At 34.9% G+C, this 17,568-nt stretch overlaps 1 protein-coding gene across 4 annotated transcripts in view; it reads left to right on the top strand.

Annotated features, from left to right (window-relative positions):
* ASH1L (ASH1 like histone lysine methyltransferase) overlaps positions 1-17,568 on the top strand; it is a 254,778-nt gene that overhangs the window by 61,476 nt on the left and 175,734 nt on the right. For all 4 annotated transcript variants that reach the window (XM_074223285.1, XM_074223284.1, XM_074223283.1 and 1 more), the window contains exon 2: positions 9,442-9,956. In XM_074223285.1, coding sequence (XP_074079386.1) covers positions 9,537-9,956 — 420 coding nt within the window. In that variant the 5' untranslated portion in view covers positions 9,442-9,536. The remainder of the gene's footprint in view (positions 1-9,441; positions 9,957-17,568) is intronic.

The following is a 17,568-nucleotide window of genomic DNA, read 5'->3' on the forward strand; positions in this document are numbered from 1 at the left end:
ATGCCTCTCCTGTCCTTGATCCTTACTTTCTTCTGCCCTTTGTAGCTAAATTTCTTCCACGAGCTCTCAAATTAAATTCAGTAAACATTTATTGATTGCCTGCTATACTGTGCTTAGGACTGGGTATGCAAAAGACCCAACAGCAATCCCTCAAGAAGTTTTTAATCTAATTGAGTGATATGCAAAAATATATGCAAACTATATGCTGGAAAAATAGGGGATAATTAATAGAAGAAAGACTACTTAGCAAAGACTGTCCTGTGGGAAATGAAATTTTAGTTGGGACTTAAAGGAAGCCAGGAAGGTCAGTAGTCACAGTAGAGGAGGTGGAGCATTCCAGGCATGGGGAACAGCTAGAGAAAATGCCCAACCCAGAACTGTGTGTGTCTTGTTTGTGAAACAGTGAAGAGTCTAGTGTCACTGGATTGAAGATTAATTGTGAGGAGTAAGGCAGAATATTGAAAAGGTAGAGTTGGACTTGAATGACAAATATATTTCTGCATATATTTCTGTAGGTACTAGGAAGACACAATAGTTTATTGAGTGAGGATGGGATGACATGAATGGACCTGCACTTTAGGATAATTACTTTTGTGGCTAAATGGAGAATGGATTAGAGGAGGATGAAACTTGAGGCAGGCCAACTCACCCTAGCAGTTGTCAGGTATCAGGTGTATCACTAGAATAGTGACAGTATCAGAGAGGAAATATATATACCAGTGATATTACAAAAATAAAATTGACAGACCTTGCAACAGTTTGGATTGGATAGTGTCAGGGAGGAGAGAGAATGAGGAATCCAGAATGATTTCTGTTTTGCATATCTGCAAGAGAAATGATGTTGCCTTTTACAGTGTTAGGGAAGGTGAGGAAGGGCTGAGGGAGAAAATTATTGCTCTTTTGTAATTAATGAGTTTAAGATATCTGCTAAACATCTAGTTTGAGATGTCTAAAAGGCAGTTGAATATGCAAAATTGGAGGTCAGCAGAGATTGAGGCAGGAAAGGTAGATTTGAGAATCATCCTTATAGAGATGGCAGTTAAATCCCTGAGAGCTGATGGTTTGATCAAGTGAAGTAGTATAGAGGGAGAAGAAAAGAGGGCCCAGGACAGAACCTTGAGGGCCAGCTACAGTCACATGATATATCCAGTTACAGTTACAAGAAGAATCCAACAAAGGAGGAGCAGTTGGATAGGTAGGAGGAAACCAGGAAAGATTGGTTTCTGAGAAATCTAGAAAGAAGAGAATGTTAAATAAAGACTGTAGACAAGTTGAGAATGAGGATTAAGAAAGGCTTTTGGATTTAGGAACTAAGAGATCTGTAGTAACTTTGAAGAGAGCAATTTCAACTGAATGAAATCTATTAAATCTGGAACTTATTTTCTAATGAGAAGGGATACAACACATACAAAGAGGCAGAAAAAGGGAAGGTAGGGTGGGAAAGGGTATACAAGATATCCAGCTTGGGGACATTTTGTTTGGTGGAATTGAAATATGACAGAGCAGCAGATAACAGAGTTGACTGATTTGAGAGTTCAGGCATTAGGAGGAGTTTGGTAATCTACTTTTCAGCCCTCTGTTCTGAGGGGAGAAGAGGCTGAGGGAGGAGGTGTCAGTTAAAGTTTGAGTTAGTCTTTAGGTAGTCTGTTTATCCTGGGAGGGACATCTTGTTACAAGAAGTTGAAACTAGACAGAGCAGCAAATTCAGAGTGAGTGAGAAGGTTGGAACTCAAATTTGTCAGGTGTTAAGAAGAGAATTAGAGGAAAGTATAGAACCTATTGTAGATGGATTTTTCAAAGATTTAGCTATAAAATGATACTTAGCAGGATTGGAGGAAAAAATTTTTCAGATTAGGGAGGTTGGCATGCCTTGTAGTCAGAAGAAATAAGCCAGAACAGAGGGAGGGAGATTTTGAAAATAGATGAAAGAAAGGGAATGATAGAGTGGAGCAGTCTGTTGGACGAGACTCGATCACTTGAAATGACATCACTTGAAAAAGTAGGGAGGTTAGTAGGGAGTTTACAGTGAATGGCCTTAATTTTTTTCTGTGAAATATGAGAAATTTCTGTGAAATTCAGTTGAGAGAATGGAAGGAGGAGGAAGAGCCTTGGGAGTTAGAGGGATGAAAAGATGTGAAAGAACTACTTGTAGAGAGGGGATAGTGAATTGATAAAGGTAAATTTAGTTGAGGGTATTATGTAATAATTTGTAATGGACTCAGTTGTATAATTTTCTTAGCTTCATTTTGTATAGTTAACAAATGGTGGAAGTGATCCAGGACTGAGACTCGATTAGGTGTAATTAGAGATATGATAAGTGGACTAGAGATTAAAGAAGATGGCATTATGGAGCTGATATCTATCTATCTAGTCATTGTGAGAAGAAGAGGAGAATGATTAGTTTAATGGAGATGGACTGAGAGAGGGAGAGATTGATTTGAGAATAATGGCAAGATCAAGGATATACCATTTTTGTGTGTGACTGAGGTAAAGTGGAGTAGCTCATGGGAGTTTAGTAGATTGAAGAACTGAGTAGTTAAGATATTTGAGGGATAATCTATGTATTTTGAAGTTCTGAGAATGTTGAAAGGAATTAAGGGAGAAGAGAACCAGGTATGGAACTCAACTGAGAAAGAATGGAAAGTGACTATTGAGTCTGTACATAGCTGCATAGGATTTTAATTGGTTAATAGAAATACCTCAAAAGAAGGTTGCTGAATAGTGAAGTGGCAGTGGGGGGGTCAGTAAGGAGTATTCCAGATTTTCTCCTCTGATCATTGAAATGGGGTACATAAATGAAGGTACAGCCAGTGCTGGAAAGGGTGACCAGGGTAGCTGTGTTTCAGTGTTTCTGTAAGAGATTGTAGGTAAAAGGAGTGAGGAAGGAAGAGATTTAAGATGAAGGGGGAAGTTTGTTGCCTATGGAACCAGGTATTTTAGATTATGCAGTAGAAGAGCTAGGAAAAGTTAGGATGATGCTTTGGTGTGGGAGAGTTGAGAAGGATTGGAATGAGGAATTGAGTGCTTAAGGGTTAAGAAATGTAGTTTGAATGATGTTCTACAGGAGTTTAGAGATGCTTGGATGTGAAGGGTATTACCAGGTCTGAGAATGAGTGGAGATTGCCAGTCCTTTACCTCAAAGGACAGGAATAGTTGGAGATTGGAGGCTGAAGTCTGAAGGGAGGGTTCACTTTTCTTCGCTCTAGAGATTTTTCACTTCCCTCTGATACTGTTGATTGTTCTCTCCTTGATATTTTTTTCTCTCTAGGTTTTTAGGACACCAGTCTCTCCTTGTTCTCTTCTACCTATCTGATGTCTCCTCAGTCTCTTTTGCTGTATGTTCCTCCAGATCATGCCCATTAATTATGATTATTGCTCGGGACTCTTCTTTTTTCCCCCTCTAAATACGACTTCATTTAGTGATTTCATCATTTCCTAAAGATTTAATTATTATATCTGTGTTGATGATTCCTAAATATACCTATCCTGCCTAAACTTGTTCAAACTCACATCTCCAACTGCCTTTCAGAACTCATTATTCTTCCCCTTAAAGCTTCTTCTCTTCCAAATTTCCTTATTACACTCTATGGTGCAACTCTTCTCCCAGCCCCTGAGGCTAGAAATTTAAGGATCATTCTTGAGTCTTCACTTTCCCTCCTGTCCATATCCAATGTGTTATCAAGACCTGTTGATTTCACCTTTGTAACATCTGGGGTGTGTGTGTGTGTGTGTGTGTGTGTGTATGTATGTATATATATATATATGTGTATATATATGTATATGTATGTATGTATATCTCCATCTCGTCTCTTCCCTGGTACTGGATCCTCTCTGTTGGTGCAGAACTTCATTACTTTATCTAAGTTCAACCAAATCATTCCCATTCAGTAAACTCTGGTGGCTTCCTATCATCTCTAGGATAAAATGTAAAATCTTCTGATGTTTAAAGTCCTTCATAATCTTTTCTCCCAACTTTTCAATTTTAAACCCAATGAAACTTGACCTCTTTTCTGTTCTCCCCCAAAAGATACTCCATCTCTTGGCATTTTCTTTGATTGACCCTGTGAATGGAATGCTCTCCCTCCTCATCTCTTGTCTACTGGCTTCCTTGACCTCCTTTAAGTCCAATCTAAAATCCTGCCATCTACAGGAAGCCTTTTCCAATCTCTTAAGTCTAGTGCTTTCCTTCTGTTGTTTCCTATTTTTCCTTTATTTATAGGCAAACATCTGTACAAACTTGTTTATTTGTTGCCTCCTCCATTACCTTGTGAGCTCCTTCCGCTTTCTATCTTTTGTCTCTTTTTTGATCTCTTGAGATAAAGAGCTTGTATAAATTTTACTAGATCATTGCACAGGTTAGTAGTGTTTTGGACATAATTCCAAATTGCCTTCCAGAGCGACTGAACTAGTTTGGGGTTCCAATAGTACTTTTATTTCTTCCCACAACCTTTCCAGTATTTGTCATTTTTCTTTTCTTTTCTGTCAACTTTAGCAAGGCTGATGGGTGTGAGAATGTACTTCAGAGTTGTTTTAATTTTTATTTCTCTAGTTATTAATATGATAGATGATTTTTTAAAAAATGACTACTGATAGGTTCTTTTTTTTTTTTCATTTGAAAGCTGCCTATTTATTCCCTTGGACATTTCTCAGTTGGGAATGACTCTTATTCTTATATATTTGAATGAGTTTCCTAATTATCTTAGAAATTAGACCAATTGCTGTGAAATTTTCTGCTTCTTTTAAAATTTTAGATAAATTGGTTTTGCTTGTGAACATTAAAAAGTCAGGAATTAGTATTATAAAGTAAGGAATTGGAGAAAACTGAAAAGTTGGTAAAGGGACATATTAATTCAGTCATTTATTAAGTCCTTTCTATGTGCTCATTGCTGTACTAATGATTCAAAGAAAAATTAGTTAATCTTTTCCCTCAAGGAATTTATATTCTACACAGCATATATTGATAATCGTAAGGTATAAATGAAATAGATACAAGACTGATAGAAACCTATATACACATATATAATTTCCCCCATAAATAAAAGGTTTAAGTGAATTGGGGGGAAGAGAGCAGTTGAAGATGAAAGTCATTTTCAAATATTAGAAGAACTATTTTGTCAAAAATGGATTAAATTTATTCAGTGTAGTAAAGACTCAGTAGATAAGAACTATAAAAATGCAGATCTTGGCTCATCATAAAGAACTTTAAATAAAATTTAGAATTGATTAGTATTTTATTGTCTGCAAAGTATGCACCTAAGTGCTAAGGATTCAGAAGTAAAAATAAAAAAGTTTTAGTTCCCAGGGAACTTCTATTGGGTTAGACTATGGCAATTACCCAGATAAATAATACATACTGCTTTCTCTCTTCTCTCTCTCTCTGTGTGTGTGTATATATATATATATATATATATATATATATATATATATACACACACACACATATATATGTATTTATATATAATACGCATACATATATAATTGTTGTTAGGTTCTTGATATATGTATATAAAATAAGACTATTGATAGGTTCTTCATATATATATATTTATATATGTACATATATCAAAAAAACTCAGTTAATTTCTTTGAGGAGTAGAGAGTTTTAATAGCTGAGTGAGTGGAGGTAGGTCAAAAAAAGACAGCCTTGAAGGGGACCTTGAGGCCTTAGAAGAAAAGGAGAAGAAGAAAGAAAACATTCTAGACAAGGGGGACAACCTGTGAAGATTAATGGAGATGGAAAATGGAACATCTTGGGTGAAAAAAGGAGCTGTAATCTGACATCAGTCTGAAATGATAATTTGGAACTAGATTATAGAGGTAAAATTTCAGCAGCACCATATTTGTTATCTTAGAATAGTATTTCATTCTTAGGGTCTGTGAACTTTTTAAAATTTGTTTTAGTATTCAGTAACTATAAAATTGCTTCTCTTTTTTTTAATGCTTTGTATTTTATTTTAAGCATTTAAAAATGTTCTGATAAAGGTTGCATAACTTTTCCCATAGGGATGATAAAAAAAAAACTTAAGAACCCTTGTCCTAGACAAGTAGGAGCCATTGGATTGGAAATCAGTGGGTTGGATAATATAATCTGGTTGGATAATATAATCTGTACTTTAGGAATATCAGTGATAATATAATCTGTATTTAGGAATATCAGTGTCTTTAGGAATGTCTGGGGAATTTGAAATTAAAGAGAGACTAAAAAGCAGGAAAATTAACTTTAGAAATTATTCAGGTGAAAGGTGATGAAATCCTCAACTTGGGTGATGAATTGGGAAAAAGGGACCAATTTTCAGAGAAGCTGTGAAGGTAACATCAATAAAACTTGAAAGCTGATTTGACAAAGTGTGGGAAGATGAAGAGTTGGGAATGACCTTAAGGTTGAACCTTGGATGACTACAAAATTTAAAATGAGTTAGGGGAGTTTTGAGTGAAAATTTGTTGTTTTGGACATGTTGAATTTGAGATGTCTGTAGAACCTTAGGTGAAGGTGTCCAGCATACAACTGATGTGGAATTCTAGCCCTCTTGAGGAGAGAATGGGTATGATGAGGTCTAACCATCAGAATTAAAAGTAGAATGAACTGTTTGATGAGTTTAGTGAGTTCCTTGTTATTGAAGATGTCTATCTTGAAGCTGAAAGATTGTATGTAGGTTGGACTAAATTGCTTTTTAAGGGCCTTTCCATCTATGAGATTGCATTTTTGAGAAATTTGAAATGTAAAGCAGTCAAGGAACATGCATGCACATTTGTATATGTATCTGTTTTTTTTTTTTATTCACCCTGGGTATATACCCATTACTAGACACTAGAGGAGCAGTTTTCAACTTTTTTGGTCTCAAGACTCCTTTACAGTCTTATTGTTGAGTCTCTTCCAAAGAGCTTTTGTTTTTGCTTTTTTTTTTACCATGTAAAAAATTAGTTTTTTAGTTTGAAGAAAACAGTTTTATCCTCAAGGACCTCTTGAAAGGTTCTCAGGAAACCCCCATGGAATATGATTAATGGTCTCTGCCATCTAGAAACCCATTACAGAACTAGAGAGACAATAAAACATTAATTAAGGAAAATATGTTAACTTAAAATTATAAAGGCAATAAAAAGTTCAGAAATAGGAGAAATCAGAATGGGTTATAATAGATTAAAGAGGATTTGGGATTTGAAAATAGAGGACATGGAAGGAGAAGGAAATAACTAGCCTGAGCTAATAAAGCAGTAATGTATATAAATTTCATATATGGGGGACTCTGAGATTAGCCTAAAGCTGTAAGTATACATCAGGTTATAGTGGGAATAAAATCCTGCCTATCATTTTTTTGCTTCTGTGACCTTTGTACAAGTCACTTAACTTTATTGGGCCTCAGTTTCCTCATCTGTAAAATGAAGGAGTTGTTTTATATGGTCTTGAGATCCCTTATTGTTCTAGATCACTCTTACTTTTGAAAGTCTTTATTGAAACAATAGACAATATATTTTGATTTGTCATTTTGGTGAGAGCTCTGCAGTATTTAGTAAACCCACAGGGGGACCTACACTGTGGGCTGAGTTTTGGATATCCCTGCTCTAGATCTAAGCTTCTATAAACTGAAGTTGAATCAGGATGGGGCCAGATTATAGATAGTTTTAAAATTACATCTAAGAGGGGCGGCTAGGTGGCATAGTGGATAAAACACCGGCCCTGGAGTCAGGAGTATCTGGGTTCAAATGTGGTCTCAGACACTTAATGATTACCTAGCTGTGTGGCCTTGGGCAAGCCACTTAACCCCGTTTGCCTTGCAAAAACCTAAAAAAAAAAAATTACATCTAAGTTTAGGTTTGATGTTGTGAGACAACGGTATAAAATTAGAATAGAAACAGGAGCCACTTATTTAAATATAAGAATCCTTGTAGGACATGTATTGACATAGTTTAAAGTGTATAGTTTAGTTTAAAATTATAATGTTGCCTGCATTTTGTTATATTTTTATTTAGTAAATTTTTTCCCAATTACATTTTAATCTGGTTTGTATATTTCCATCCACACACACAAAATTCCTAGTTCAAATGTAAGCTTCTAGAGGGCAGGGGGGGTGTTTTTCTCTTGTATTTGTATATACAGTATCCAGCATGGAACCTGGCACAGAGTAAATACTTAATAAATAGTTGTTGATTTATTGACTGTTTGCCTAACTTTTCATATACTTTGTATCTCTTGTGTACTTATTGCAGTCAAGATAGTATGTATTAGTGAATAGAGTATCAGCCTCAAAAGCATAATGTTTACCTAGGTACAAACAAGATCTATGCATGTTAGTTATTTTTTTTCAAATTACATGCAAAGATAGTTTTCAACATTTATCTTTTTGGAAACTTTGAGTTCCACATTTTTGTATCTTCCTTCATCCCCTCCTCCCTTACTATGATAACAAGTAATCTGATATAACTTATACATGTTCATTCATATTTGACAAATTTGCATATTAGTCATCAAACAGGATCTTTTTAGGTTAAATTAGAATTTTTATCACAGATGGAAGACCCTGGACTAACTGTTCTCAAAGTGTGATCCAGGGACCCTTGAGGGTCTCTGATATGCTTTCATGGGGTGCTTAAGGTTAAAACTTTTCATAATAATTGTTTTAATTTCTAACATGGTAAATATTGATTAAATATAGCCTACATAAGCAAAAGCCCTTTGGAGGATCCTTAAGCAGTTTTGAGAGTATAAAAAGGGAGGCAGCTAGGTGGCACAGTGGATAGAGCACTGGACCTGGAGTAAGGAGGACCTGAGTTCAAATAACAGCCTCAGACATTTAATCATTACCTAGCTGTGTGAACTTCGGCAAGTCACACAACCCTATTGCCTTGCAACCCCCCCCCCCCAAAAAAAAAAGAGTATAAAAAGGTCCTGAGATCCAAATGTCTGAGCAAATTGCTTAAGTTCAGTATCTATTATAGAAATGTGTATATAACAGTTTTGTATATCTATGCAAAAATCCACTCTGCTTTAGGCAAATCTCTAATACTACAAGTGGTGATTAGTGTATTTATTGAGTGATATATCTAGGAATAGAAGACTCCTTAAAAGTGCATTTTTTTCCCCTTGTGTTTTAAAAATGCCTTTGGTGAGAAAAGAATCTTAATGTTGAGGGTTATTTGCACAAGGTTTCTGACTCATCATTTTAGAATTGCTACTTGGTAATTTTTAGATCAGAAATAAACTACTTGCCACTAACTAGAGAGTTTTACATTTAAATTAGGGGAACACTGGCAATTTTTATATTCATTTTTAAAAGATCTGAGCGTTTGCAATTCAGACTACTACTGAAAAACCACTATTTAAAAAACTGGAGTAACCAAAATTATAGCAGGTGTACTTTATAGATATCAGTTTGGGAAAAATGTTTCATGTTCCTTCCTGAAGTAAAAAAATTCTGATTTTTTTTTGTTCTATTTGTCCTTTAGAGATGCTGGTTGCAAGTTTTGGAGAACAGCCATTTCTGTTTAATACAACTTTGTAAATCTTCCACAAGATTCCTTGGAAATAGCGTGCATTTGTGATGGACCATAGGAATACTGCTATGTTAGGAGTGGGTTCCGACACCGAAGGATTTTCAAGAAAGAGTCCCTCTGCCATCAATACTGGAACACTGGTTAGTAAGAGAGAAGTGGAATTAGAGAATAGTACTAAGGAGGAAGAGGACCTCTGGAGGCGAAGTCGGGACAGAAATATTGAGACAGGGAAAAATGATAGTTTGACTGATGCACAGCAACAATTTTCCGTGAAAGAAACAAACTTTTCAGAGGGAAACTTAAAGTTAAAAATTGGCCTTCAGGCTAAGAGAACTAAAAAGCCTCCTAAAAATTTGGAAAACTATGTGTGTCGACCTGCCATAAAAACAAGCATTAAGCATCCAAGGAAAGCACTAAAAAGTGGAAAGATGACAGATGAAAAAAATGAACTTTGCCCTTCAAAACGAGTAAGTAAGATTCTTTAAATTTGAATTTGTCTCTGGTATTAATCTGTGAAATCATCTATTGAAGCTTATTTAACCACATATTCTGTATGTTACAGAAGACACCTGAATTTCATTAATTTTATACAGTTCTCAGGAAGTGTAAGCAGTCTGTTCAAGAGTATGGCATTATGAAGAATATTAAAGATTTGGGAATTTATATATATTTTGTATAGATACACAAATGTACACATCCTATGTATATCAGGCAAAGTACTCCCATTCTTTTTCTCTGTTTGTTTTTTTGTTTTCTTTGTTAAGGCAATGAGGTTAAGTGACTTGCCCAAGGCCACACAGCTAGGTAATCATTAAGTGTCTGAGACCGGATTTGAACTCCGGTCCTCCTGACTTACAGGGCCGGTGCTCTATCCACTTTTTATACTCATAAAAATTTTTGAGCTGCTCTTTTTTTCTGTTTCTGAATGGGATTAGATAATGTTTCATTTTACTTGTTCTCTGTTTTAGGCCAAGTTGCAAATATATATATTCCCATTCTGCAAACGACTTCTATTATGCATTGGAAGAGGGGAGAAGTAGGTTTAGCATTTCAACTGAAACCTTAACCTTACTGACCGAATTGGTTCATGTCTTAGTTTTACTCTTTGAAAAGATAAATCATAAAAATACTTGACTTTAAAAGATCTGTGTTTTATACTTGTACTGAAATTTTAGTGTTAAAAAACCTTTTTTCCGTTTTATCAGCAGTTATTTAGTAACACATAGGAATAGAGATACATTCTTTTTTTGGGGGGGATAGTTAGTCTTAAAATGATAGCATTTATATTAAATTTTACAAAATGCTTTAAAAACGTTATTACTGAGGTGGTTAGGGGGCACAGTGGATAGAGCACCGGCCCTGTAAGTCAGGAGGACCTGAGTTCAAATCTGGTCTCAGACACTTAATGATTACCTAGCTGTGTGGCCTTGGGCAAGCCACTTTAACCCCATTGCCTTCCAAAAACCTAAAATAAAACAAAGAAAACCCATTATTACTTCATCTCACTAAAAGTGGAAGCTTCTATTATCCCCATTTTAGAGAAGGAGAAACTGAAGCACATGGAAGTATATTGACTTATCCAATATCACACAACTAACTAGTGTTTGAGGTTGGATTTGAATGGAAGATTTCTTAACTAGGTCCTGTACTTTATCTAGGCTGTGTAGTGGCCTATTTTCATAACAGTTTTAGACATGCTTATAACCATGTTTTCTTTGTTTTTAGTTGTCATTGGATCTTCCCTAATCTTATTTTTTTGTGGAATTAGAACTGTTACAGGATTTGATATGGTTTCATTTTGCATGATTCCTTGTGTAACATAGGCATGTAATAAATATTTGACTTAATATTTATTTCAAGATTTATTATTGAGGTTGTCACTAGAATTGAAAAAGGATAGGAATTTAAAAAAGCTAAATTATAGTATCCCATTTGGCCTTGGAATCAGAAAGGCCTAAGTTCAAACTCTCCAGGATACCTTAATAAATATGTGACTTTGGGAAAGTCATTTAACCTCCCAATCTGGGTTTTGTCATCTACAAAATGGAAGGGAACTGGGGAGAAAGGTACATAGCACAGGATTGTTATAAGGATGAAATGAAGTAACCTGTGAAATGTTTTGTAAATTTTAAAACTCTTTATCAAATGCTAGCGATCATCATTATCATCATTTATTCTTTGACTCATTTTCCTCCTCTGTAAAGGGAAAATAATTTGTCTTAGCCTGTGTCATTTGAAATACATTGAAAATGATTTGAAAACTTTTAGAAAGGAAGGTATAGCTTAGATTTTGTTACCTTTGATATTTTGTGCCTAGGATTATATCTGAATGAATAACCTCTTTAAAAGTCTAAGGGGAAGGAGAGACTTCAGTCTTCCTTGATAACTTGTTCTGATGTTTTGTAACCCTTTTAGACAATGCAGAAGTTAGAGTTTTTTACCAAGAGTTTTCCCCTCTTGTGGGTTTCTAGTAATTGAAAAAACAAAAAGAAATGAACAAAAAAATTACTGTGTATTATGTCAGTTTGCACTTAAAGGTTGCTTTCTGTGATTTCTGATGAGAGGAAACCAATGTCTACAACAAATTAATGAATTACTGTGTAGGTATAGGTTCTGATTTTTGAAAATAATAGTTGATTGTATCATAGTATTCTTTTTACTTCTTTTGTTTTTTTTTAGTTTTTGCAAGGCAATGGGGTTAAGTGGCTTGCCCAAGGCCACACAGCTAGGTAATTATTAAATGTTTGAGGCTGGATTTCAGCTCAGGTCCTCCTGAATCCAGGGCTGGTGCTCTATTCACTGTTCCACCTAGCTGCCCTGTAGCATAGTGTTCTTCTAGTACTTTCTAAATCAGTTCCTTATAGTTGGGTATAGCCTGTGAACAACATTCCTTCTTTGTAAAGAAAGGAGGAAGGTACATTAATCTATTCTTCGGGGCCAAACTTGGTATTATAATTACACAGCAAATAATATGCCTTTTTAACACCACTAAAGGGTTTTTTTAGTATATAAAAATTCATATATATATAATGAAATTGCTGGAAATTAAATCAGGGAAGGGTTAGGAAATTCTAAGAAAGTCTTTTCATTTCATATTTTGTTTTACCTTACTAACTCCTATCCCTCATCTATATTTGAAAGAGTAGAGAAGTAGCATTTCCTCTTTCTCCTGACTTTATGGTTCCTTCTTGTCTTCATTTCAGTCATTTATCTTTCTCAGAGTCATTTTTCTGGATTTCTACATGGAGATCTTTTACATTTTTTCTTTTCCTTTTCTTTTCTCTATCTTTCTTGGGTTTATTTAAGTGCTTCTGTTTAATAGGAAAACCCATACTAGATTAATTGATAGAATTGTTGAAGTCTCCTCAGTGAATAAGCTATGGAAAAATAAGTATTAAAGTATGAGGAAGTAAATACTTTATTATTCATGTTTAATTTATTATATGTGTTTATTGTTGTATTTCTCCAAATTGTAAACTCCATGAATAGTTATTATTGTGAATAGATGCTAGCAAAAGGATAGCAGCTTGTTTATCCTTAAATATTCTAAAGTGGGTTTAAGTAATGGTAACAACAGTAGGTTTTTATAGATCTAGAAAAAAGAATTTAAAAATGATAGATAGAAAGGAAAAAAGAAGGAAAATGAAGTACAAATAAACCCTCAGTTGCTTTAGATACCATAGGCTGGCTACTGTGTCATGTACAATATACCTGGACACTGGAATAATAGCACCCTCCAATGGCAGTTTCCTAAATAACTCCTTAGTGATACTTTAGAAGAGTTCCAGTTCTTTCAAAAGTAGCTATCTTTACCAGCTACCCTTTCCTTTGAGTGTAGATGCTTAACCTAATAGAATGTGCTTATAGGCAATAAGTTTTTTTTTCTCGGTATCAATAAAACCAATATTTTTTGTCATCAATTCCCCAATGTTAATAATAACTGGTGAGGAACCTTTGACAGATGTCAGAAGGTATGAGGTCAGTAAAAGAATCTTCTTCCCATAGTTTTATTCCTAGTTTGAAGTCTCTATTAGGATGAAATTTTGAGATAACAAATAAATGGAAAAAGATAAATTTCTAGAGACTTTAGATAAATGGGATTGCAATTGTTTGAGGAGACAGACTTAATCTTGTGTTGGAGACATTAGTACAATCAAATATTTTAGCTTGGTATTTTAAACCAAAATCAAAATAGTTTTACTAAAACATTATTTGTAGTGATTTTAATTCTAAACAGTTTGTTCTTAATGTGGTATTGTCTCTCTTTTGAGGAAAAATAGAATTTTTTGTGAAAAGGTGATTATAAAATACAGTAAAAACTCTGTTGTACAGCTCATGATTGGGAAATGGAATAATCTGGTTTGTAATAAGAGAGCTGCCATAAAATGCCACACATAGTTTTTGGATGATAATGGTTATTACAAATATTAAAATTATATAGAACAAAATAAAATTATACAGATTCTAAAATTTTATTTAGAACCTCTTTGTAAAGTTTTAATACCAATTTTATGAATGTTCTATTACAGATTTATGAAGTTTTCAATTAATAAAATTTTCTATTAAATGCAGTACCATATAACAGAATTTATTGTACTATCAAAATTGCTAATCTAGGGACAGAGTTTTGTTTATTTTGACTGGAGTGTTGACTGGAGGGGATGGGAGGGATGGAGTAGTGTCAGGTTGTAGACCTCATTAATAGGAAGAAGAGGGTTTGTTTTAATTGGAAGGGTAGTAGTACTAGGTAGCATTGAAGATTTTTGACCTGAGGTATGATGTGACTAGATTATAAAAAAGACTAATCTGGCATCAGAATAAAGGACTGATGTGAGGAAGTGGAGAATTAAAGTAGAAAAATATATTAGGAGGCTACCTTACTAGTTCAGGTGTGAAGTAATGTGTTTTGCATTAGATAGTGGCAGTGGGAAAGGAGAAAGTTGAATATTGAGAAATTACAGAAGTACAGTTGACATGACACAGTAACTGATTGGATATAAGAGGCAAGAGGGAAGGGAAAGGTCAAAGATAATATTGGCTTAAAGAAAGGAAGACTAGTTGAGTGATGATACCACTCACAGAGAAATAGTGAAATCTGAGGTTGATTGAGTTTTATATGTCACATAAACTGAATAGTAAAGAGTGGTTTAAGAGAAACCTGGTGTGATTTGTATGAACTGATGAAGAAGGAAGTGAGCAGAATCAGTACAAAAATTGATCAAGTGGCAACAATATTGTAGAACAAATGTGAAAGATATACAAATTTATATATATTGGTTCTTGAACAGTGTCTAATGAGAGATATTCATTGAGGCATAGGTGAGTAGGAAATTTATCCTGGGTATGAGGGACAGCCAGTGAAAAAGCACAGAGATGGAGAGTGTTGGATATAGAAACAGAGAGCAGTCTTGTCTGACTGGATTGGAGATTGTGAAGGGGGGAGTAATGTCTAATGTCCACCAAGTCTGTAAAATAGGTTGGAGCCAAGTTATGTTAGATTTTTTTTTTTAGGTTTTTTTTTTTTGCATGGCAAATGAGGTTAAGTGGCTTGCCCAAGGCCACGCAGCTAGGTAATTATTAAGTGTCTGAGACCAGATTTGAACCCAGGTACTCCTGACTCTAGGGCTGATGCTTTATCCGCTATGCCACCTAGCCGCCCTGTTGTGTTAGATTTTAAAAAATAAATGTATGAATCTATATTTTAATTGTAGAAATAACAGGGAACCATTAGAGTTGATTGAGAAGAGGAGTGACAAGGTCATATCTATGTTTAAAGAAAATTACTGGCGGCTTCATTGTGTCAGATGGACTGACTGAGATAGTGAAAGACTTGAGCTGAAACAAATTAGAAAGCTATTTCATAATCCAAGTGAGATGTGATAAAGATCTGACTAAGGTGGTATCAGTATGAGTAGAGAGAATGAGACAAATATAAGAAATGTTGTGGAGATAAAAATGGCAAGATCTGTCAACTGAATGGATATGTGAAATGATGCACAATAGTAAGGCCTCCAGGATAATCTTGAGATTTTCAACCTGGGGGAATGCTTATAGATCACACACTTATTTACAAACACTGTGTGATGATGGTAAGAAGGAGAGCCTGAAAGTGACAATAGGAAGCAAGGATTATCCATTTCCTCCCACCTTTATCCTTAAATTGGAGCTGCTCTAAGTCACAACTTCTGCATTCAATTTTTTAGTTACTTGCCAAAGAACACAGGTAGCACATACTAGGTAAAGTGCTCAACTGCCAAGCTGTTTGATCTACCTCACAGGACAATGGATTTCTTCCTTTAAAGAGGTATCCATAATGGTGAAGGAGGTGAATGTATCCCAAATTCCCTGAAGTGATTTAGCAGGGACTCCTAAAGAATTATGTAACCCCCTTATGGACCTGTATAATACATAGGGATTCTTGAGGAAATCAAATATAGCTGTATTCCCCAGGACCCATAGTTTAGATCTTTATCACCTGGAGCTGTTCCTTCTTGGGACTTAACCATATCCATTTTTTTTCACCTCTCTTATTGTTTTTGAGTTCTAAATTTTCTCCTGCCCACTGAAGAAGATAAGAAATACAACCTCTATTTTATATATATGGTATCATACAAAACATGTCTGTCTATTCGCCTGTCTCCCCCCCCGCCCCCAAAAGGTAATAAAGTGAAAAAATGCTTCAATCTTCACTCAGTTTATCATTTCTTTCTTTGGAGGTGAATAGCATTTTTCATCAATCCTTTGAAATTATGGTAAATGTAGTGATCAGTCTTCCACAATTATTAATTATAATATTGTTCCTGTAAACAGCATACTCCTGGTTCTGGATCATCTTACTTTGCTTCAGTTCATGTAAATCCTCCCAAGTTTTTCTTGAAGACATTTCCTTCATCATTTCTTTTTTGGTTTTTTTTAGAAGGCAATGGGGTGAAGTGACTTGGCCAAGGTCACACAGCTAAGTAAGTATTAAGTATCTGAGGTCAGATTTGAACTCAGGTCCTCCTGACTCCAGGACTGGTGCTCTATCTACTGCACCCCTTCATCATTTCTTATAGCACAGTGATATTCCATCACAATCATATATTACAACTTGTTCATCCATTGCCAAATCGATAGGCATCCTTTTTATTTCCAGTTCTTTTGTCACCACAAAAAGAGCTACTATAAATACTTTGTACATATAAATCCAAGTCCTTTCCCTTTTCTTCTATCACTTTGACTTGAGACCTAGTAGTAGTATTATTGAGTCAAAGTATGCACAATTTTATAACACTTTGGGCATTGTTCCAAATTGTTTTCCAGAATGGTTGGACCAATTTACTAGTCTACCAACAGTGTATTCATTTCCCAGTTTTCTCACATATCCTTCATTATTATTTTTCTTTTCTGTTGTATTGGCTGATCAGATAGATGTGAGGTAGTATCTCAGAGTTGTTTTAATTTGCATTTCTATTTATAGCATTTTTATATGACTTTTTTTTTTTTTAGGTTTTTGCAAGGCAAATGGGGTTAAGTGGCTTGCTCAAGGCCACACAGCTAGGTAATTATTAACTGTCTGAGACTGGATTTGAACCCAGGTCCTCCTGACTCCAAGGCCAGTGCTTTATCCACTATGCCACCTAGCCGCTCCTTTATATGACTATTGATAGCTTTGATTTATTTATTGAAAACTACCTTTGGCTTATCAATTGATGAATGAATGCCTCTTATTTTTAGAAATTTGACTGTTTCGTGTGTATTTGAGAAATGAGACCTTCGTCAGAGTAACTTGCTATAGATTCGTGCCCTCTCCCCATGTTTCCCAGCTTTCCTTCTGATTTTTTTCCTTAATTGAGATTTTATTGTTTTCCAATTATAAGCAAAGGTAGTTTTTTTATGACTACTATATTTTTTACCACCCTCCCCCCGGCATCAAACAATTTGGTAAAAGTTGTACGTGTACAATCATGCTTAACATCATTTTATATTAGTCATGTTGCAAATGAGGAATAAGAACTCTTTCCTTCTGATTTTGATTTCATTGGTTTTGGTTACAAAAATGTTATCAGGAGACAGCTAGGTGGTCCAGTGGATAGAGAC

The sequence above is a fragment of the Macrotis lagotis genome, chromosome 2, assembly GCF_037893015.1.
Source record: "Macrotis lagotis isolate mMagLag1 chromosome 2, bilby.v1.9.chrom.fasta, whole genome shotgun sequence".
Classification (NCBI taxonomy): domain Eukaryota; kingdom Metazoa; phylum Chordata; class Mammalia; order Peramelemorphia; family Peramelidae; genus Macrotis; species Macrotis lagotis.